The following is a 20,140-nucleotide window of genomic DNA, read 5'->3' as shown; positions in this document are numbered from 1 at the left end:
GGGTAGTCCATATAAAAATTTTCCCAAAAATGATATGATCAAAAATAAAATAATGAAATCCTTGTGTTCACTTTTTTTGTATTACATCAGTGAGTTAAATAACCATTGCATATAAAGTTCCACAATCACTCGTGGCTTCTGTGCTTCAATTCCACATCAATTGATCACCAGTGATCCACCTCCAGGTGCACAAACACTACGGTAGTACACTCACCAGATAATTCTAACCACCCAGGTGGTCTTTAAACGCCCTGCAAACTTCCCTGGGTCTGATGTCTCCCTCTCCACCAAATCTCTTATCCGAATATATATATATATATAATTTTTGAGCGGATAAGAGAGATTTGGGAGAGGGAAGTGGGGCGGGGGGAATGAGTTGGGCCAGCACAGACAGTAATTAGACACTCTCAGAAGAGGGCTATGATATTGGGGGAGGGGGGAGATCAGGTAAACTGGGACTGTTCTAGGGAATTGACTCTTCCTGGATAGGTTAATTTCCCTTGCAAGTACAAAAGGTACATTGCAAGTGAATACATGAATGTTAATGATAAGGAAAAACACAGCAAGTAGGCATTTAAAATACTATATTTTCTGTGCTTTTACCTACTTTTTTGAAGTTGGTGACAGGGTCTCTTTAAAAGAAATGTCTGATGAGGCATCAACATCTGCAGGACAGCTTTGGGCCGCTCTCTTTAAAATGAAAATTAGATGAAAATACACGCCTTTTTATTTTGTAAGAATGGAACCGCAGAGCTGTTACTCATAGCAACTAGCATTGGCCTAATGTCCATAGCTGAAGCCCAAGTGGTAGATGTGGGCAGAAGACTTGTTAATCCATTATTTTCCTTGTAGCTTCTAAAAAAATGAATACACATCTTTCCAAAAGGGAAGCAATTGCAGACTTTAGGTGAATTGAAAGGCTAACTACTAAGGCATATTAGCTGGTCTGTGTTGCAACATCATGTGATGGGAAGTCTGGCTTTGTGGCCTGTGCAGTCTGACATTCCTGGATGTTTTGAATAAGGGAAATGTTGTCTTAGGACATAGCCTTTCACAGCTTGCTTTCTGGGCTGCACACTCTTTTAAAGGAAACCTGGACTGAGAGGGAGAGAGTCTATATGGCCAAAAATTTGTGGATACCCAACCTTCACTCCATGGCGAAAGGTTTGTGGATACCTGACTATCGCACATACAATATGGCTATAAATCTGTGGACACTCCTCCAGATCGCGTTCAGATGTTTGAAGTAAAGGGTACTGTTACTGCTTCAGAATATCAAGACATTTTTAGGAAATGACGTGCTTCCTACATTTGGCAACAGTTTGTGGAAGAGCCTTTTCTGTTCCAGTATGGCTGTGCCCTTATGCACAAGCCAGATCCATAAAAAAAACACGGTTTGAGGAGTTCGCGTGAAGAATTAGAGAAGCCTGCACAAAGTCCTGACCTCAAACCTAATGAACACCATTGGAATGAACTGGAATGGTGACTTTGGGCCAGGTCTTCAAAACCAAACATCAGTATCCGACCTCACAAATACTTCTTTGGATGAATGGGCACAGACTACAAAATCTTGTGGAAAGCTTTTTTTTTTTTTTTAAAAACAAGGAGGCTGTTACAGCCACTTCATATTAATTCCCCTAGTTTTGGTATGTAGTGTACAACAAGCATACACGTATGATAGTCAGGTGTGCACCAACCTTTGAATAAATGTGTAACTACGCTGCCACTTCTGACCTTTCCTTCCGAAAATGGTGGTGACCTGGCTGTCACACCACCAATCCAACCATCCTAATACACTAGTGGAACAAGCTACCTATTCCAGGTTAATGACCTAATGTTCTGAAGCCTGAAAGCTAGGCAACAAGAAATTTTGGAAGGTGGTAACGAGTGGAAGCCTCTGTATTCTCTACAATAAAGTATATGGTCATTATTGCAGTGAAAAGCCATATACATGCATAGAAAATGCATAGAAAATGCACATAAACCAAGGTAATGCTTACCGTTTTCTTCCATTAATTTGCATGCAGTGCTGCTTTATTGAGGTTATACGACTTAAAAAACATAACTACCAGCTATAGTCTGCCTTGCATAAATTCAACATCAGTCAACTAGTACCTACATGCGTATAGTGCAGGGCCTGCATTGATTTCGTGAAACTACCCTTCCAACCAGCAAGATCAAAAGGCAGCCATAAACAAACATTGGGCTTTCTGTTCAGATCCCATCTTGGAGTCCCAACTAACAACTTGTAAAACCCAGAGGGCTTCTAGAAGCACATAACCACATACAATACATAAAATATATACAAAAGCAAATACAGTCATATGACCACATTTCCTATTACATCAGTTCAAAATTCCTAAATGCCCCCAAAAAACAAGGGAATTAAAGATCTGACACTGATAAATCATGTCCACTCTAATGTCAATTGCTGCCCAGCTCCAGGGAAGTAAAACATTTTCCCTTGCAGCAGAGTTTGTTAGCGGCTTGTTAAGCAGAGAGCTGGTTGCTATGAAGCATTGTACTTAATATCTTATGTCCTTAGACCTATGGAGAGAAGGGGAGGAGAAGCTGCAGGGATCGGCCTAGCAGCCTGGAGGCAGTTGGCAGGAGCGGGGATCAAGTAAAACCGCTTTTGTCTCCTAGGCATAAACAAGCAGTTAACCCTTGCAGTGCAAGGGGCAGGCCCACTGCAGGGGAAAACTTTTCTTGTTGGTGCTTGTTGACACCAATTGACGGTAGGATGGGACAGGATGGTGTTGGGCTAAAACAAAGTACCAACAAACCTCTCAATAAAAATAAAACCACCACAGTAAGAAAACACAATTTCTGGAGTGTCACAAACCCTAAACAGAATGATCATAGCTGAACAAGGGAAATCAAATTCATATCTATTAAGAAACAAACTAGAACTTTACCAGATCTTCTGTCAAAGCATAGTGTTAGGGAAAACCAGAAAGGCCAGATAATGAATATACAAAATCAAATGCAAGAGAGTAGTATAAAAAGGTGGCACAGCAAAGTAACCTGGCTCAAATAGTTTGGTCATTCTCAATGGTCACAGCTAACCAGGAATCTTAGATATTCCCTGTTTCCATTAAAATAAAATTATCACATATGCAAGAACTTAGTTTTGCAGTGCTAAGGAATGATGTAGGATTATGCTTAAATCTAAGAATTAGTATAGACTGGCTTCAAACTCAGAAGCAAGAAAAAGGGCTTGCATTTAAGATCAGCTTGAGGTTAGTTTGATGTGTACGAGATGCTCTCACATTGACATGTATGTAAAGATAGGAAAGACTTAGTAGTAAAAGATAACAGAGGTTCTATTTCCCCTGATCCTTATACATGTTTTATTGCAGTTGTGCTTCTGGAGATTTCATCTCACTTCATGTCACACAGACAATTTGGTCACCAGGACGGGGTAATTCTTACAAAAGTAAAAAGCTAAGGGAAAGTTTTAGCTTTCCCTCACCCTACAGTGTGTACCTACTGCAGATCCCCTCTACTCAAAGCTAAAAGTATAAGCTCTGGTTAGAGATACCCTTTAACTGGTCTACTTTTGGACTCAAAAGAACAAGCATAGAAAAGCAAGACAGAAACACTTTCCACTATCTAATAGGGAAAGATTATAACAAGGATGGATCACACAACTTCAAGCAGTACGTCTGCTAGAACCATTTCGTTATTGTCCTGCCAAGTTCAATAAACTCCACAAGTGTATTCAATCCCAGATTTCTCAGTGCCACAATATGACAGATACTTAGTGTTCCCTATTCCTTTGACTCAGTTCCTGCCACAGAGCTAGAAAACAGTGTGCATGTGGTTCCATTTATACTGTGTTCCTCTCTTGTTACACCCGCTCTTTGAGAACAATGAAGGCAGCCTGAATAGTGTTTGTGCAGCAAATGAATTTCCAATGCAAAAAAAAAACTATGCTAAGCAATATTCTGACTAGTTAGTGAATTTATACACAGGAAATTACAGGATTTTTACTCTGACTCATACAAAAAGGGGGAGATTTACAGATACATTTAAAAAAAAGAAATTTTGTTGGCAACAGGTTAGTGCACAACCAACTTTGCTTTAAGAAAAAGAAATGTAATGTTATGAATAGCACCCAAACGATTAGATTTCAATCGAATTTTGTAAAATATTAACTCAAATCTGGGGTCCAACATCCTCACACTGTGCACTCTACCATTCATAAAACGGCCCATCCACAACTCTTCATGCAAGACTTTGCTCTGCATCTAGACAGGCTAGTAGTGATGTAGTACTGCATTTTTTTTAGATTTCAGCTAATTTGGATGCAGGAGGCAAGCACTATGAGACTGAAAGTTTATGCTTTGCACAGGTGTAGGTGGTAGACCGGTTTCCCCTGGGAGTCCAGACAGCTATTCTTCTCCTTCAAACTGTGTGATTGAAATGCAACAGGCAAAAAACTAAAAAAAAAAAACAACTTATTTGGAATTATACAAGAGTCCTTAAGGATTCACTAGCACAACCAAATCAGATAAATGGCCAACAGAGTTTGTGTTTCCACAAGATATTGCATTCAATACCCAGCAATTAGTTGGCATTTGCACCATAAGGTGAGACATTTGGGACATTACTTTTGTCTTTCTTTCCAGATCGAGGAAATGGTCTGCCTCTACTCTTGCTCATAGATTACATTTTCCAGTGGGCGTGCATCATTTAAATCTAAACTTTAGTTGTTTTTTTGTATACAGACACCCCGACAAAAGGGGCAGATTAAGAGGATTGATTTGCCACATGATGTGCATTATGTGGATGCAAGTAAACATTTGATTTGGTTGGGCTGTTGAGCAGGTGATAGCTGGAGGACTGCTATATGAAATTTGAATTAATGCAATTTATGTGTAGGTAATGGGTACAATTGTTAATCTACAGCATATACTGACAAAAGCACATTTTACTTAAGTTAGATTTTAAGATTTGTATTATTTTTAGATTTAGATAAAGTGGGGAAGCTTTACAAACTTGGGTCTAGATTTTATTGCCATCTGAGCTCACTCTGTCAGCTGTCACAGTGACAAACTGTTAGGGGATTCCTCGACTGTTGACAGATCAGGAGTTGAGGAGAATTCTCCCATTGAGATAACAATAGCCTGCCAAACACTGGAAATCTACCAATGTTGCAAAGTCGAGCCAAACCTACCAAACATACATAAAAATAGAACCATTGCATTTATTCTGATCTCATTTTGAAGGTTAATAGAAGGATAATATTATGGTGAATGCTGGGTTTATGTTAAGTTAGTGTTAAGGCAGGATTCATGAAAGGTTAGTATTCAGATTAAGGCAGGTTTCATTTAAGATTAGTGTTCAGGCGAAGGCAGTGTTAATGTGAGGTTAGGGTTATGTTTAAGGCATGATTCACATGAGGCAAGTGTTAGGGGTAAGGCAGGTTTCATGTGAGGTTAATGTTAGGGGCACAGAGAGGTTAAGGTTTATTCAAAACCCATATCCAGAAGCTACACGCTATAAACTACAAGTCTGTTTTATGCACTTTGAAAGAAAAGATTAATAAGGCTGCCATATCCATCGTTTAGTGTTATTTGCCTGGCTGTCATACTGCATTTTGTTTTGATACTGTGAGGCAAAAACTCAGAACTATGCGAATGGGGACTGGTGATTTTTTGTCTGACTTATAGGTTTGTTCTAGGTCAGCAACTCAAGGCGTTCATGGCAGTAGAGTGGTCAGGCAATTATTTTAAGGAGGGCAGCAATGGCAACTCCTTAGCTTGCCCAGATAAGGATTACTTTAAAGTGTATGTATAATATACACACACAGGACGTGCGGACAGGGGAGGCAGGGGAGGCAGAGCCTCAACTAGAATTATGGAGGAAAAAGCTGTCAGCTTCAAGTCTGCAGCTGACAGCTTTTTCTCCATTCAGATCGGCATCCAACAGGTTACAGAGCAGGGAAATCCTCCCAGCTGTGTAACCGGTCATGAATGAAGTGCTGCCTGTTAATTACAGGCATCGCTGCATCCGGCTTTTGACAGGTAGTTAGTTAGGGACAGGGAGGCTCCTCCCTTCCTCCTTCACACTAGCTTGGGGATGGGTTGGGGACGGGGCTTCGGCCGACGGGGTAATGCCTCACCCGGTATATGAGATACCGCACGTCACTGACACACAATTTTTTTAAACATTTATTTTGCATCTTTATATTTAGCCGTTTCACGCAGGAACAGCCTGAAAAACGTTAAATGATATCTCCTGTGTTTGCATATAAATACGCTTACAGCTCACAGGTATATCCAAGAAGATTGTTACTTGTAGCTTTCAATTATGCCAGAGGGTTTTTGGTTTGTTAAGCTTAGGGGTTTCCCAGCAAGATCTGTTTTCAATACTACAGCCATTGCAAAGGCAATAAAGCAAGAGAGAGACACAACATCACTGTCTAGAGAACATGAGGGGAACCAAGTCCTTGAAACTCTTCAACATAGCAGATGACAAAGTATTAAAAAAAATTAGTAATGAGACAACAAAGCTTTTGATGGAGACTAAGACTAATCAGCAGAACAAGAGTCTCTCCATTTTACACACTGTTCTGTCCTGGAATTTAATCTCATGTGAAGAGGTTTCTTCCAAACCTCAAGAGCTATTACAGCACCATAATAATGGAACTGTTCTTGTGCCACAATAACAGAACTCTTGAGGATGTCAGCACACAAAGTTAAAAGCAAAACACAAACTACTTACCAACTTTAGCAAAGGCCTCTCTTAGTTCTTCCAGCTCATCTTTGGAGATCTGAGTCGTGTTCGCCATTTTCCGTGGCAACAGAAACCTTAAAAATAAGGAGAAACTAACATTAACACGCCTAAGCTGCCCACATTCCTTAAAAATGGTATTACAGCTCCAAGCAAGATTTTCAAAGGCACGTCAGGCTTTGATACGATGCAGCACACATAAAACAGGATAAAAAAAAAATTCACATTTAATCAAAACCCTCCATGTGATCTTTAGTGTAAAACAAAGAAATGTCATAAATTTCAGCAAACTTCTAGCCAACTTCTCAGTCTTAGCAAGAGAGTAAGCTATGGCAACCAATTTGACCTCTAGTGTCTTCTGATGAAGAAGTCTAGCAGACTGACCATTGAGACAAAGTGGCATTCTCTGGGCACCACTATCTGGAGTTCTGACTACAGTCAACTCAGTTTAAACGCAAGACAGATATCTTGCCAATGCATCCTGGGGTAAAGGAACCTTGACCCAGAGAACAAACGTAAAAAATTTACAGTTTACTAAAACTTGTTAAAAATATGTCAGGACCCAATTAGATGGAAGAAGAATGAGCATCGGAAATAATCATGCCTGACTTTCCTGTACCTCTCCAACTCTCTTCTGAAAGAAAACTCCTTTCTACTGCATAATTAACTGATTCTCACTGCGCTGGACAACAACTAGTGTTTAGTTACTTAAATTCTCACAGCATAAACCTGGCACAATAAAAAGGCATGAAGAATCTAAAGTGAGGAGCATTTTACTAAAAGGAAATGGAAAATAGTTTACTTCATACATTTGCCTTAATTTTACTTAAAGCCTGAGTTTAGTAAGGAATGGTTAGGTTGTTTTTTTGTTGCTCTGCCTCAACTAGAGACACCGACAGGCTCTATATATCCAAATTAAAAAATTTCCCAAAAAAAAAAAAATATTGGGATACAGCCAAGTAGCATTCGAAAACGCGCGTTTTGTCGCGCAACTTTTTACCGCGAATCTTGTTAAAAACGCACGACAGACGCGCATATGCAATACGCCTAGGTGTGAACGAGACCTAGTAAGACCTCATCTAAAATATGCAGTTCAATTTTGGGCACCAGTTCACAAAAAGGATGTTGTGGAACTGTAGAAAGTGCAGAGAAGGGCGACTAAACTCATAAGAGGCATGGAGAAGCTCAGCTATGAGGAGAGATTAACTGACCTGAATTGGTTCTCTGGAGACGAGGTGATTAAGGGGGAACATGATCACCATATATAAATACATAAATGGTCCATATAGTGAGCTTGGTGCCAAATTATTCACGTTAAGGTCACTGCAAAGGACAAGGGGGCACTCTGAGTCTGGAAAGGATTCTTCAGTTAGAGCTGTGCAAATGTGGAATAGACTCCCCCAGGAGGTAGTTCTAGCTAGCTCAGTTAATTGTTTAAAAAAAAAAAAAATCTGTGATGTATTCCTAAATGCACAAAATATTACTGGATATTGAGTTCTTATAGGTATATTAAGCATTAGAGATTGTTGATCCAAGGAATACCCGATTGCCTTATGGGATCAGGAAGGAATTTTTTTTCCCCTGTTGGAGCAAATTGAACCATGCTTTATTGTTTTTTTTTTTGCCTTCCTCTGGATACACAGTGGGTAATTGTGGGCATAGCATTCCGTTTAGGCTTTTTCTTTTTTTCATATCTCTATAGGTTGAACTCTATGGATGTGTCTTTTTTCAACCTGACCAACTATGTAAATGGGGGCAACCATTTCTGTGACAAATGACAAAGCAAAGTAGTTCCTTGCTTTTTCCTGTTCTCCTGGAGACATTTCCCCTCACTCCTGTTCCAAACAACACACAGAAAGAGAAACCCTTTCCTTACTCTAGCCTAAACTTAAATAAAAGTTATGGATTTAGACAAAATTTACCAGTTTCAGAAGATGAGCTCTAGGCAAGACTAACAGTTATGTGGAAGTTCAAATAAGAGTTTCTATTGTTAAATTAAATTTGAATAGCAGGGAAATAATTTCAGAGAAACTGCAGAGTGCTCATCTGGCTTGCTCAGTTTTACACAGGCTGCCAAGTATTCAAGTAGGGTAGCATTTTCTTTTTCAAAAAGCCCAGAAAAAACTTAATGCACATGGATTAAATTTCTATATGTTCACCATTTAAAAAATATAGGGCCCATGTAGAAAAATACATAAAGAACATGCAGCACCTTTTTCAAAGCAGTGGACAACAATGCACGGTAGTCCCTCACTGTATGATGTAGTGCGCTGCAATGCAAGTGTGTCAGAGCTCCATTAGGATGCTATTCAAAATGAATGGTGCTGCAATGAACTAATGGAAGTTATGTTGGTATTACCGCGGGGATATAGTGCCTTTTGGCCCCAAGACTGTTGACATGATTGCAAGGAAGATAAATTTGCATTTTTTAGTTATAGCAGTTGTGGTCTCTGCACACTGAGGGCTAGTTCACACCAAGCACGTTCCAGGAGCAGAGCAGTTACAGACCGGATCAAAACTGCGTCCAATGTATTCCAAAAAATTTATTTTGGGCTCTAGTTCACACCGCAGTGTTCAGTTCCAGAGCATGTAAAAAAAACTGCAGCAAGCCCTATTTTACCTGCTCTGGAACACATGCAAATGCATCAAAAACGCATGCAAACACACTGGAACGCACTGAAAGCCCATTTTAAACTAAAAAAAGCCCATTTTACAAAAACGGCCTTGAACGCGTCAAAAACGCAGCAAAACACACAGCACTGCATGTGCAGAAACTCATGCAGATCTGGTCTGCATTTGATGTGAACAAGCCCAGAGAGAAAAAATATATTTAAAATGATTAAGTTACACACAGTAACAACTATAAGGCTTCATTCACAACTGAGCTACAAGAAATAAGTGCTTTTTTGCATGTTTGTGGATATTTTCACGCACATATGTAAAAATCGTACATTCTAATGAGCAGATTGCTGCACATTGATGTCAATGGACAGACATGTGAAACGTGCATAAAAACAGTGCACAAACATGCAAAAACGCAAACGCATTGAAGTCTATGGGGCCAAGAAGCGCAGAATCTGCCAAAACGTAGCTCATGTACTTGCTACAAGTGACGGGCATTTAGCTACAGGTGACATAATGATCAGATGTGAACAGGACCATTGAAATGAATGGGGGAGATTATTTTTTTTGCTGAAAAAGCGCTACAAAACTAAGGTGTGAATGAGGCCTCAATGTTGTATATTTATTTTTTAATAAATCTGCAGTTTTCGTTTACCATTTGAAAAAACACTGATTTAAAAACAGAACTTACCTAACTGCACCAGAATCCTTATAAAAATATCCTAGTTGGTTTAACTTTCAGTCTGTGATGAAGAAAAAAAAAAAGTATAAAGATTAGGACAATGTTGCTGGCTAACAAGTGCAGATATACAGTTATGTATCACATCATATATCAATATTCACTGCATTCAAAGCAATACAGTTGCCTCTGGAATATCCTTTTTTTGCATGGAATGAAGTGTCACTTAGGTTGGATATTTAAGGTGAACTTTAGACAACTAGTTTTTTAATTCAGGGTGCGTCCCAATGGCTACAATCACCCACCCACTTCTTAGCTCTTTTGGAGGCTAAGAGCTTTGCCTTCTTCCATAAAGCCATAATAAAGCCGTCATTCTGTGGAAGCTGGATACCCTATCAGGGGGCATTTAATGAAATGGAACATGACGGGGCGCATGCGCGAGGTGTCCGTGACGTCATCCGTAATGGACGCGCGAGCCGGGTGCCTCGTAACACGGCGGCCGCTGACTCCTCTCTGTGACTGGAACTCTTGAATCGGCGGCACCGGAGGAAAGAGAGAGACAGAGGTGTAAGCGGCACAGTGGCGACGGGCGGACGAGATAGCCTTGATGGCAGGAGGCAAGCAGAAAGGAGCTAAAAAAAAAATCGCTCTAAAAAGGCAGCCCAACAAATGGAAGCAGGGAAGGAAGACAGCATCAAGCAAACTCAGGAACACACAGAACCCAACGCGGATCTCTCACTTGAGGGGGAAGTTAGAGATGCAGATCAAAGTCACTCTTCCACAGCACAATCAGAGGGAGAACACCACAGATCCCCAGTATTAAGATCACCAGTATCCAATCTATCTCTGCTAGAACATACAGGGGCAAGTATGAGATTTCCTTTATTTCATCCCTCTAGTTCTGAACTACATGAAAGTGATGTGCAGGATAGTGTTAACTCTTTGCAAGACTTTCCACAAAACCCTGATATTCTTATACGATTTTCAAATATGCTTGAATGCGGTCTCTCCTCCATGGCTAAGAAAATCACTACTGATATCAGAAGCGATTTAAGAGATTTGGGAACTCGCATAGAATCAATTGAAAAGAAATTAGACTCAATGATTTCCTGTGCCAACAATAATGCCTCTTCTATTCAAGAACTACAGAGCCAATTAGAGGAGGCACTGTCCAAAATTGACGATCTTGAAAACAGATCAAGACGCTACAATTTTCGGATTAGAGGGGCCCTGGAATCGATTGTTGATCTAGTCCCGGCTGTCCAATCCTTTATCAAAGACCTAATACCAGGCATAACAAAAGCAGAATTGGATAGAGTACACCGAGTGACAACATCTATACGTTTCAAGCGTTTTGCTAGAGACATTATCGTTAAACCCCATTTTTTTCGGAAGAATCAATAATGCAGGAAGCTAGAGGGACATCAGACCTATTCATGATGAGTCACCCAGTACAATTATTTGCAGATATATCCACTGCGACCATTCAAAAAAGGCGCTCCCTGAAACCGCTATTGGAAGCCTTGACTAAACGGGGTGTTAAATATAGGTGGGCCTTCCCCTTCCGCCTGTTGTTTTTCTATAAAGACCAATCATATTCCATTAAGACCTTAGGAGAAGGTGAAACATTGTTGGCACATCTAGGGATTGATCTTTTGGAAAAAGAGACATTGGTTCACACTTCATCACAAGGTCAGGGGAAACCGCCTGTCTCCCCATTATGGAAAAAAGCACACAGAAGGACACTATCGAATTTGAAAGTCTCTGGAGAAACCGCTGAAAATTGAGCTTGAAATCTCAAATGCTATGATTTATTTTTGCTATTTACAAATAATTGGCTATAGGAAGGAGTCTGCTGCCCGCCGCAGTAGGCCAGACGCCCTTGTTTGATCTAGATCCAGGGAATAATCCCAGGTCCAGACCAAACTCTCACTCAACTTAGGTTGTTTGAGAAAATGGATATGGAGGAGGGAGAATCTCCTGATTGATTGTGGGTTCGATTTTTGTGTTATGTGTATTTTTGTTTCTGTTAATTTTTTTTCCTTTGTCACTATTGTATTTGTTTCTCAAAATGCCTATTGATATATTTCTAGTAGTTTCCAAATGGTTCCAAAAACCTTCTATTGGGGTATACCAATTGCAAGGTGGGAGGAAATTATGTAGCCTAAATATAAGCATTTGTAATTTAATGACGCCAAATGCAGGTACTAAATCACTCACTCTAGCCTCCCATAATACCCAGGGTCTGAATATCTTGCTTAAGAGAAAGGCGGCCTTTCAAAATGACCATTCTTGCCATATTGACTTGCTATTCCTGCAGGAGACTCACTTTTTAGCTTCTAGCCCCCCCTCTTCCCTCCACAAACATTTCCCGAGATTCTATCTGGCAAAGGAGAGAAGAAAAGGGATGGCTATTTGCTTTTCTGAAAAAGTAGTCTTCACATCCATGCTAGAAATTAGAGATCCAGAAGGTCGATATATACTGATAAAAGGACACATCGATAAACAATTATTTACCTTTATATCATATTATGCACCGAATACAGCACAGATACATTTCTCCATCTCTATGCTTAAAACCCTGTCACCACATTTTGAAGGCATAACTGTTTGCGCTGGAGACTCCAATTTAGCATTGGACTCCACCATTGACAGGACAGATAAAGAGCAATCAAAATCTAAACTTGTAGCAAAAGCAGGGCTGCTCCTCACTAGAATATTACGATCCCACTCCTTAATAGATATTTGGAGAGAACAAAACCCCAAAATAAAAGACTACACATATTTCTCACACGCCCATGGGACCTATGCAAGTAGCGATCATATATTTCGCTAGAACCAACATTATTCCGCTAGTAAGCTTCTCTCTTATTAAGGAGATAGTTTTGTCAGACCACGCCATGGTCACAATGTGCATAACTCACTTACAGGGCTTTAACAAACTATTCCAATGGAGATTAAACGAGTCATTATTAAGCTCAGCGCCATTGTGTAATGAGATTAAAACACACTTAAGTAGCTATTTCTCGACGAATGATAATCCAGATGTGTCCCCATGCTCACTATGGGCAGCTCACAAAGCGACCATCCGGGGTATTTTTATTGAACAAGCAACTAGAACCAAGAAACACACTACGAAACATATATCGGATTTAGAAAACAAACTAAAAATACTCACTGATACACATAAACAAACTCTCTCGTTCACTTTACTTTGCAAGATAGAGCGGGTTAGAACAGAGCTCAATATGCTTTTGACCACAAGAGCAGAAAAAAGTCTCCGCTGGTCAGCCAATAAGCTCTATTTACATAGAGACCGAATGGGCTCACTCTTGGCCTCTAAATTAACACCAAAACCACGTAACCTTTCAATTCCTAAAATCAGATGTAGGTCAGGCGATTACACACAAAATCCAATAAAGATACTTGAGGAATTCCATACATGCTACACTTCATTATATGGGACACAACCAGGGATAGCAGCAAACCCGAAACCAAGGTTCTTTGAAGACCTTGGGGCCCCAGTAATATCAACCGAACATAGACTAATTCTTGAAGCCCCGATCTCTCTTTCAGAAATTAGATCAGCAATTAATACGGCAAAACCGAATTCAGCCCCGGTTAGAAGAGCTATAGATCTAAATCGCATTGCTTAATCACCCATGGGATGACAACTCTCCCCATACGTCGTCAGTCACGAAGGGGTTAAACATCAATCTTCCAGCGGAAACCTGGTCGGGTCTTAAAAACTTGTTTCCATTTAATTGGCGTACAGAATATCTGGAAGTGAAACTCACTCCCTTCTATAACAAACTATATATGGCAAATTTTCCTCCACTATACAAATCTCTAAGGGAAGATATGACCAGATGGTCTACATATAACATTTCATGGATAGGACGAATTCATTCAATCAAAATGACTCTATTCCCTAAAATATTGTACCTATTTAGGACTCTACCAATCCCGATCCAACGCACTGAACTTATTAATTTCCAGAAAACTATATTTAAATTTATCTGGGGTGGTAAAAGACCAAGAATCTCACGAAACACCCTTTTCAAGCCCAGAAACCAGGGGACCCTAGGGGTACCAAACCTGCTTCTCTTCTATAGGGCGACATAAATATCACAACTAGCATCCATATACTCCATGTCAACTATTCCAGACTGGGTCAGGATGGAGGTTAGCTCGCACAAAGGACCCTCAATCGAGACATTATAATGGATGAAATTTAAGCAGCGACCAAAAACATTGGCGCCAACTTTAACACATTCTTTGGTCCTTTGGGATCAGATCAGAAAGAATAAGGAGATGATCTCTGCACACACCCCCCTTGCGCCGTTATTTGAAAATACTAATTTTATGTCAGGGTTACAGTTAAAAACATTTAAATGGTGGATTGATAAAGGAATGTACAGGATCGGGGATTTTATTAAATACCATAAACCAGTCACATATTGCCTAAATACTCTTAAGATGCCCCAATCTGAATATTTTAGATTTAGACAAATTAGCCATTTCCTACACACTATATATTACAAAGGTTGGAGCTTCAATCTTAACACAATATGAATGGTGGAGCCTAGGAGGGTTGGGACAAAGGGGAGGAATATGCCTGATATATGAGGCACAATTAGGACCATTCACCAAAATGGATTATATGGTTGCTTGGGAGGTGGAAATGGGTACACCACTCCCCCTAGAAGATTGGCAACGATGCTCTAAAAGATCAACTAAGGGATTATTAAATATTTATCTCGTAGAAGCTAACTACAAGGTTTTCTCTTGATGGTACCTTGTACCAGCAAAATTGTCGAATATGGCCCTAGGCACCTCTTCGTTATGTTTCAGGAGATGTAACCAGAAAGGCACTATGCTACATGTCTGGTGGCTGTGTCCAAGGTTATGACCCTTTTGGAATAGATTGTTTGCCCTGCTTTCAAGGATTCTCGTGATCCATATTCCAAGAGACCCACAATGTGTATTACTAAATAAACCAATCCCGGATATCTCTAGATCGCAGGGCAAACTCGCATTCTTTTTCTTCCTGGCGGCTAAGATTTCAATAGCTCGGTTATGGAAAGCTGAAAAGGTCCCATTCTCTCTAGTGCCATCTAACGTGAATTGGATTATGGTTCATGAGAAACTACATAGCATTCTGCAGGACAGCTATCCAGAATTTGAAACAGTATGGGAGCCTTGGATGAAATACCAAGAGAATTCAAACGCACATAGCATTATTTCCGAAGCCCTAGTTTAAACATATAAAGTTTGCCAATCAGAAACAGGGAACTACAATTTACGCCTTCATTTTTTATTTTTTTTACCCCCTTGTTTTCCTTCGTTCTTTTTTGTTTTTTATGTTTATATTTTTATTTTATTTTTTGATAAAAAGTTTTTCCATAAGTTGCCATATAGCGAAAGTAGCTATATCTAGTTTGTGAGGCCCTGTACCCCCAAAATTAGAACTGAGCGAAAAGAAGCCCTTGTAGGCAGGGGCCAAGTTGAAGATGAAGGCTAATCCCTCAACTAGTTTTCCCTTAATTCTTTCCTGGTGATAGCTTTGAGGGTCCACTGAAGGGTGGGAGAATGCGGGGAATTAAGGTTGTTTTGAAAATGTTGAATTTACTGCCTTTTTTCTTATTTATTGAAAAATGTGTTACAAATCTGTTTTATAACTTGTTATACCTTATGGAAAACCAATAAAAACTTTGAAACCAATGTATTCCAAAAATTGTATTTTGGGCTCTAGTTCACACCGCAGTGTTCAGCTCCAGAGCATGTAAAAAAAAACTTCAGCAAGCCCTATTTTACCTGCTCTGGAACTCAAGCAAACGCATCAAAAACGCATGCAAACACACTGGAACGCACTGAAAGCCCATTTTAAACTAAAAAAAGCCCATTTTACAAAAACGACCTTGAACGCGTCAAAAACGCAGCAAAACACACTGCACTGTGTGTGCAGAAACTCATGCAGATCTGGTCTGCATTTGATGTGAACAAGCCCTGAGAGAAAAAATATATTTAAAATGAAAGACGTCATTCTGTGGAAGCTGGATACCCCATCAGGGGGCATTTAATGAAAGCTTGGCGGAGTGGAGAATTCTGGCAAAGACATTTCATCAATGGGCTGGCATAAAAAGCCACCATAAAAAACTGGAAGCCAAACCCATCCAATTCTTTTTCTGGTTTTGGATAGTGTGAATGGGTTTTGTCAGGCTTTTATATTGGTCATTTCATTATGGAAATGTCCTCACTACCGGTGTGGTCACTCTGATTCTGATCAGCTGCCGTTTCATCCCTATTGGAAGTTTTAACTCACATCACAAGTTACCCTAACATCACACTAATTTAACCCCTTCACTGCCGACACATGAAATTATATTATCAGACCAGTCCCCCTGATGGTCCCTTGTGAAATAAGAGCAGTCATCAGCAGCTGACAAGCCACTGATGACAATAGCATAAATTCTGGGTGCCCCCCAGCACCGCCACTGGAATCTCTCAGCTTCTCCTGCCCTCCCAGAGCCGCTCCATGCTGGGATCTGTTTCTCCACAGATCCCCGCTGCTCTACCCCACCCTTTATGGGCTGAGGTAGTGGGAATCGGAGAAGAAAATGAAAGCTGAAGCCGACAGGGTAGCAGAAGAGGGAGCCGATTGTCAGGATGGCCGGGCGGGAGGAGAGAGAGGCGCTGTCATCAGGATGGCCGAACATGGATGGTGCAGATATTCACCAATCCACTTTGTGCAGCACTATATACTATGTGCCCCCAGTTATGAACAGGAAGTGCTTTACATCACTTCCTGTTCATTCATGAGTTTCTGAATGGGTAGAAGCAGCTCACTACAGAGGCCTCTATCCATTCATAACTGGTTGATTGTAAATATATACACTATCTCCAGTTTGTGAATGGATGGGAAGCCTCTTTACTGAGTGTTCAGTGCTGGTGCTGCAAAAAAAAAAAAAGATTGGGGAGTCTGTGCCTCAATTTCAAAAGAGAACTGCCAGGGGTCTAGACCCCTAAATTTCCCCAAAGCCCCCGCAACAAAACAAAAAAAAAATTTAAATTACCCCCGCCCCACACCATGCACATGCATTGCTTTGTTAGAAGCATCACAGTGCTTGATTTTCTTTTTAAAATAGTTTGTGTGTGGCAGCGCATGGCAAAGTGTTGCGTTATGATTAAATGTATGCCTGTGTCAGCAACAGCGCACAAATGATTAACATAAGTTGCTTATTTACAGTTTTGCAAAAAGGTGCAATTTTAAATTTACAAATATTTATTTAACTAAATACAGTTTTATCTTTTAGATTTAGCCAGATAGTACAGATAGTGATTGATTTTAGTATAACTTTTAATCAAATTGCGTATTTTTTTGGTTTAATATTGATTTGATAAATTTTTGCAAAATTATCACAGGACCTACAAAATTAGTAGCACCATCTTTCTATTCTACCAGACCTGTGCCTTGAGAAAATAGTTTGGGGGGTTTTTTACAAACTCTAAAAGCTGCAGTTGAAAATATTAAATTAAAAAAAAAAAAAAAATAATTGCAAAAACCTTGTGGCCAGACGAGGTTTTAAAGCATTCCGTAGGGTTTGCCAGCGAAAGGGTTAATGTCATAACAAGCTCAGCAGTGCAGTGTGCAATTACTGCAAAGTACAGCACCTCACAGAAATCAAATCCTGCCGTGGCTACAGTTACCTAAATGACGGTATGGACTATTGCACTCTGCACTATCATTGCACTTTGCATCGACTTATTAAATATGTCTGGAAATGCCAAAATTGTTTAAAGTGAGAATGTGCTAAAGAAAAACAAAAGTTGCCACAAAAAACACATACTAAAAAGTGGAGTACTTTCCAGTCCACATTAACCAAAAAAGGAAAACTTGCTTTATTTTAGCATTCAGACTACCCTCATGATATATCCCAAAGCCACATTTTACCACATGTCACATTACAAGCTCTATTTCACACAGAAAATCGCTAATTAAGAGCCCAGTTGAAGCTAAAAACAGCAGCATTGCCAGATGATCGCAAAGAGTTTGGGGGTATATTAGAAGCCCGAGTTTGGAACAGAACAATGTATAAGACGTGATGCAGAGAGCAAAAGGATTCTCCTATTTCCTCCAAACATGTCTATTCAAGCCAAAACCTACTCAGTCCACATTCCTTCAAAATCGAGCGTTTAAAAAACACCCCAGTAAAGCCAATAAGGCTGCTGCAAGGCTATACCACAAATAACTAAATAGTGGTGCTTCATGCAACACCACTGCCTACCGACTTTATAAACTCGCTTTGTATTAACGATCCCCTCGTCAAACAATTGTTATAATAAATCCCTCTTGCCTCAGAGGGACACACACACATCCCATTCCTTTGTCAAACATCTAGATATACCATGTTCAAATCAAGTATAGGCCCAATAGTGGCATGATAGTTGTCCAATCCACAAGACTTAAGGTGGCCATACACTTTACAACCCTCACAAGACTTTTGTCTTGCAAGGGTTGTAAAGTACTTTTAAAAAAACAACAACAAAAAAAAAAACATACGATCTGCCCATCTTGGACAGGCAGATCGCACTTGCGATCACCACAAGCCTGAGGGCACACCAGCCCGTTCGGCAGTTGTCGAACAAGCAGGCCACTAACTCGCCGAGAAATGCATGATTCCCGGCGGGTTTTCCAGCCTGCTTGTTCGACGGAAGACGTGCGACCGTACAGTAGAAACGGTCACACGCCTTCCATACATAGCACGATTAATGTACGATAGCGGGATTTCCCGTGATTCTCGTATGAGAATCGTGCAGTGTATGGGCACCTTTAAGCTGGCCATACACCTATAGATTTTCTATAGTCAGATGTAAAAAGTGCAACAGATTCCTCCATCTACCACTTAACTGTGTGGATGGAGGAATCTCCGGCTGTGCCAAGCTTCAGGATCTTGCTAGTCGGCCCCGCTGGCTCTCAAAATACCTGCATCCAATCAGATTGTTCAGGTATTTTGACAGCCAGCTGGCCCAACTAGCGAAATCCTGAAGCTTGACCCAGTGGGAAATTGCTCCAGCCACGCAGTTTAGCGTAGATGGATGAATCTGTTGCACTTTTTCCATCTGATCATAGAAAAATCTGCAGAATATATATATATATATATATCCAGCTTAAATCAAGCTCCTCTCAGCAAACGTTATATCAGCAACAACTAGGGGCACCATATTAGACCATCTCAAAAGGTGGAAGTGAGAGAAGGAGTTGACTTTTCACGTGGATTGATTTTTTTGCTTTTTTCTATTTCCGTTACCGATAGACATTGCCTTGATCAAGAACTAATCTGCCCAAGTGTGATAAAGTGCTGTATTCTGGCAGGCCAAAGATTGTATGAAAGGTATGCACATACTAGGGCCATAAATAGTTTTGTAATGTGTAGTAAAAGAAGACTCATGGTCATGGACTGTTCCTCACTCACTAATGCACAACCATGAAATTGCAACATTTTAGCAAGTGAAAGTTCATTTGAATTAACCCTTTAAAATATGAAGGCTGCTATTGCTGACCTCATGAAAATGCCAAGTGCCTGATTGTCTCTGGCTTCAGAACCTTCCAAGACACTGAACATACATCTAACAAGTTCTCAGTCAGGACTAGCAACTGAAGAAACCACTGGATCAGAATGTCAGCTCGACAAGGGATATTTTGGATTGCATCAGAAAAGGAGAGGGGGGGGGACAAAATGGCAGCTTCGGGATAAGAAACATTGCAAAATACAAGACTGGTCATTTAATGTAAACCGTGCAATTGTGACCATTGCATAAAATGCCTACTGTATACAAGGTCCAAAGACAAAATATTAAATTTCCTTTTATTCCATCTTTGCTTTCCAAGATAATGGTGAAGCAAGTCTCTTGAAACCTAAGACAAAACCGTCAGCTTTGGGAACAAAGGAAACTAATATCCATAATTGGAGGAATAGATAGTACTCACAATATAGCATGTAACTCATCTAAACACTGTTTAGGACTGTAGTAGGAAAACCAGTAACAGGCACACAACTAATAGAGTACTCATAGCAGTAGACGGGAAACGATCAT

General features: G+C 40.1%; 1 protein-coding gene across 2 annotated transcripts in view; it reads right to left on the bottom strand.

The window, feature by feature from the left end:
• PLS3 (plastin 3) overlaps positions 1 to 20,140 on the bottom strand; it is a 90,477-nt gene that overhangs the window by 35,307 nt on the left and 35,030 nt on the right. For both annotated transcript variants that reach the window (XM_018556708.1, XM_018556709.1), the window contains exons 2-3: positions 10,060 to 10,106; positions 6,733 to 6,823 (exon numbers count right to left, since the gene is read on the bottom strand). In XM_018556708.1, coding sequence (XP_018412210.1) covers positions 6,733 to 6,799 — 67 coding nt within the window. In that variant the 5' untranslated portion in view covers positions 6,800 to 6,823; positions 10,060 to 10,106. The remainder of the gene's footprint in view (positions 1 to 6,732; positions 6,824 to 10,059; positions 10,107 to 20,140) is intronic.

This window comes from Nanorana parkeri, unplaced genomic scaffold, assembly GCF_000935625.1.
Source record: "Nanorana parkeri isolate BGI_ZX_2015 unplaced genomic scaffold, ASM93562v1 scaffold248, whole genome shotgun sequence".
NCBI classification, from domain to species: Eukaryota; Metazoa; Chordata; class Amphibia; order Anura; family Dicroglossidae; genus Nanorana; species Nanorana parkeri.
Note: the sequence above shows the minus strand (reverse complement) of the source record. Positions and strands in the feature narration are given on the sequence as shown.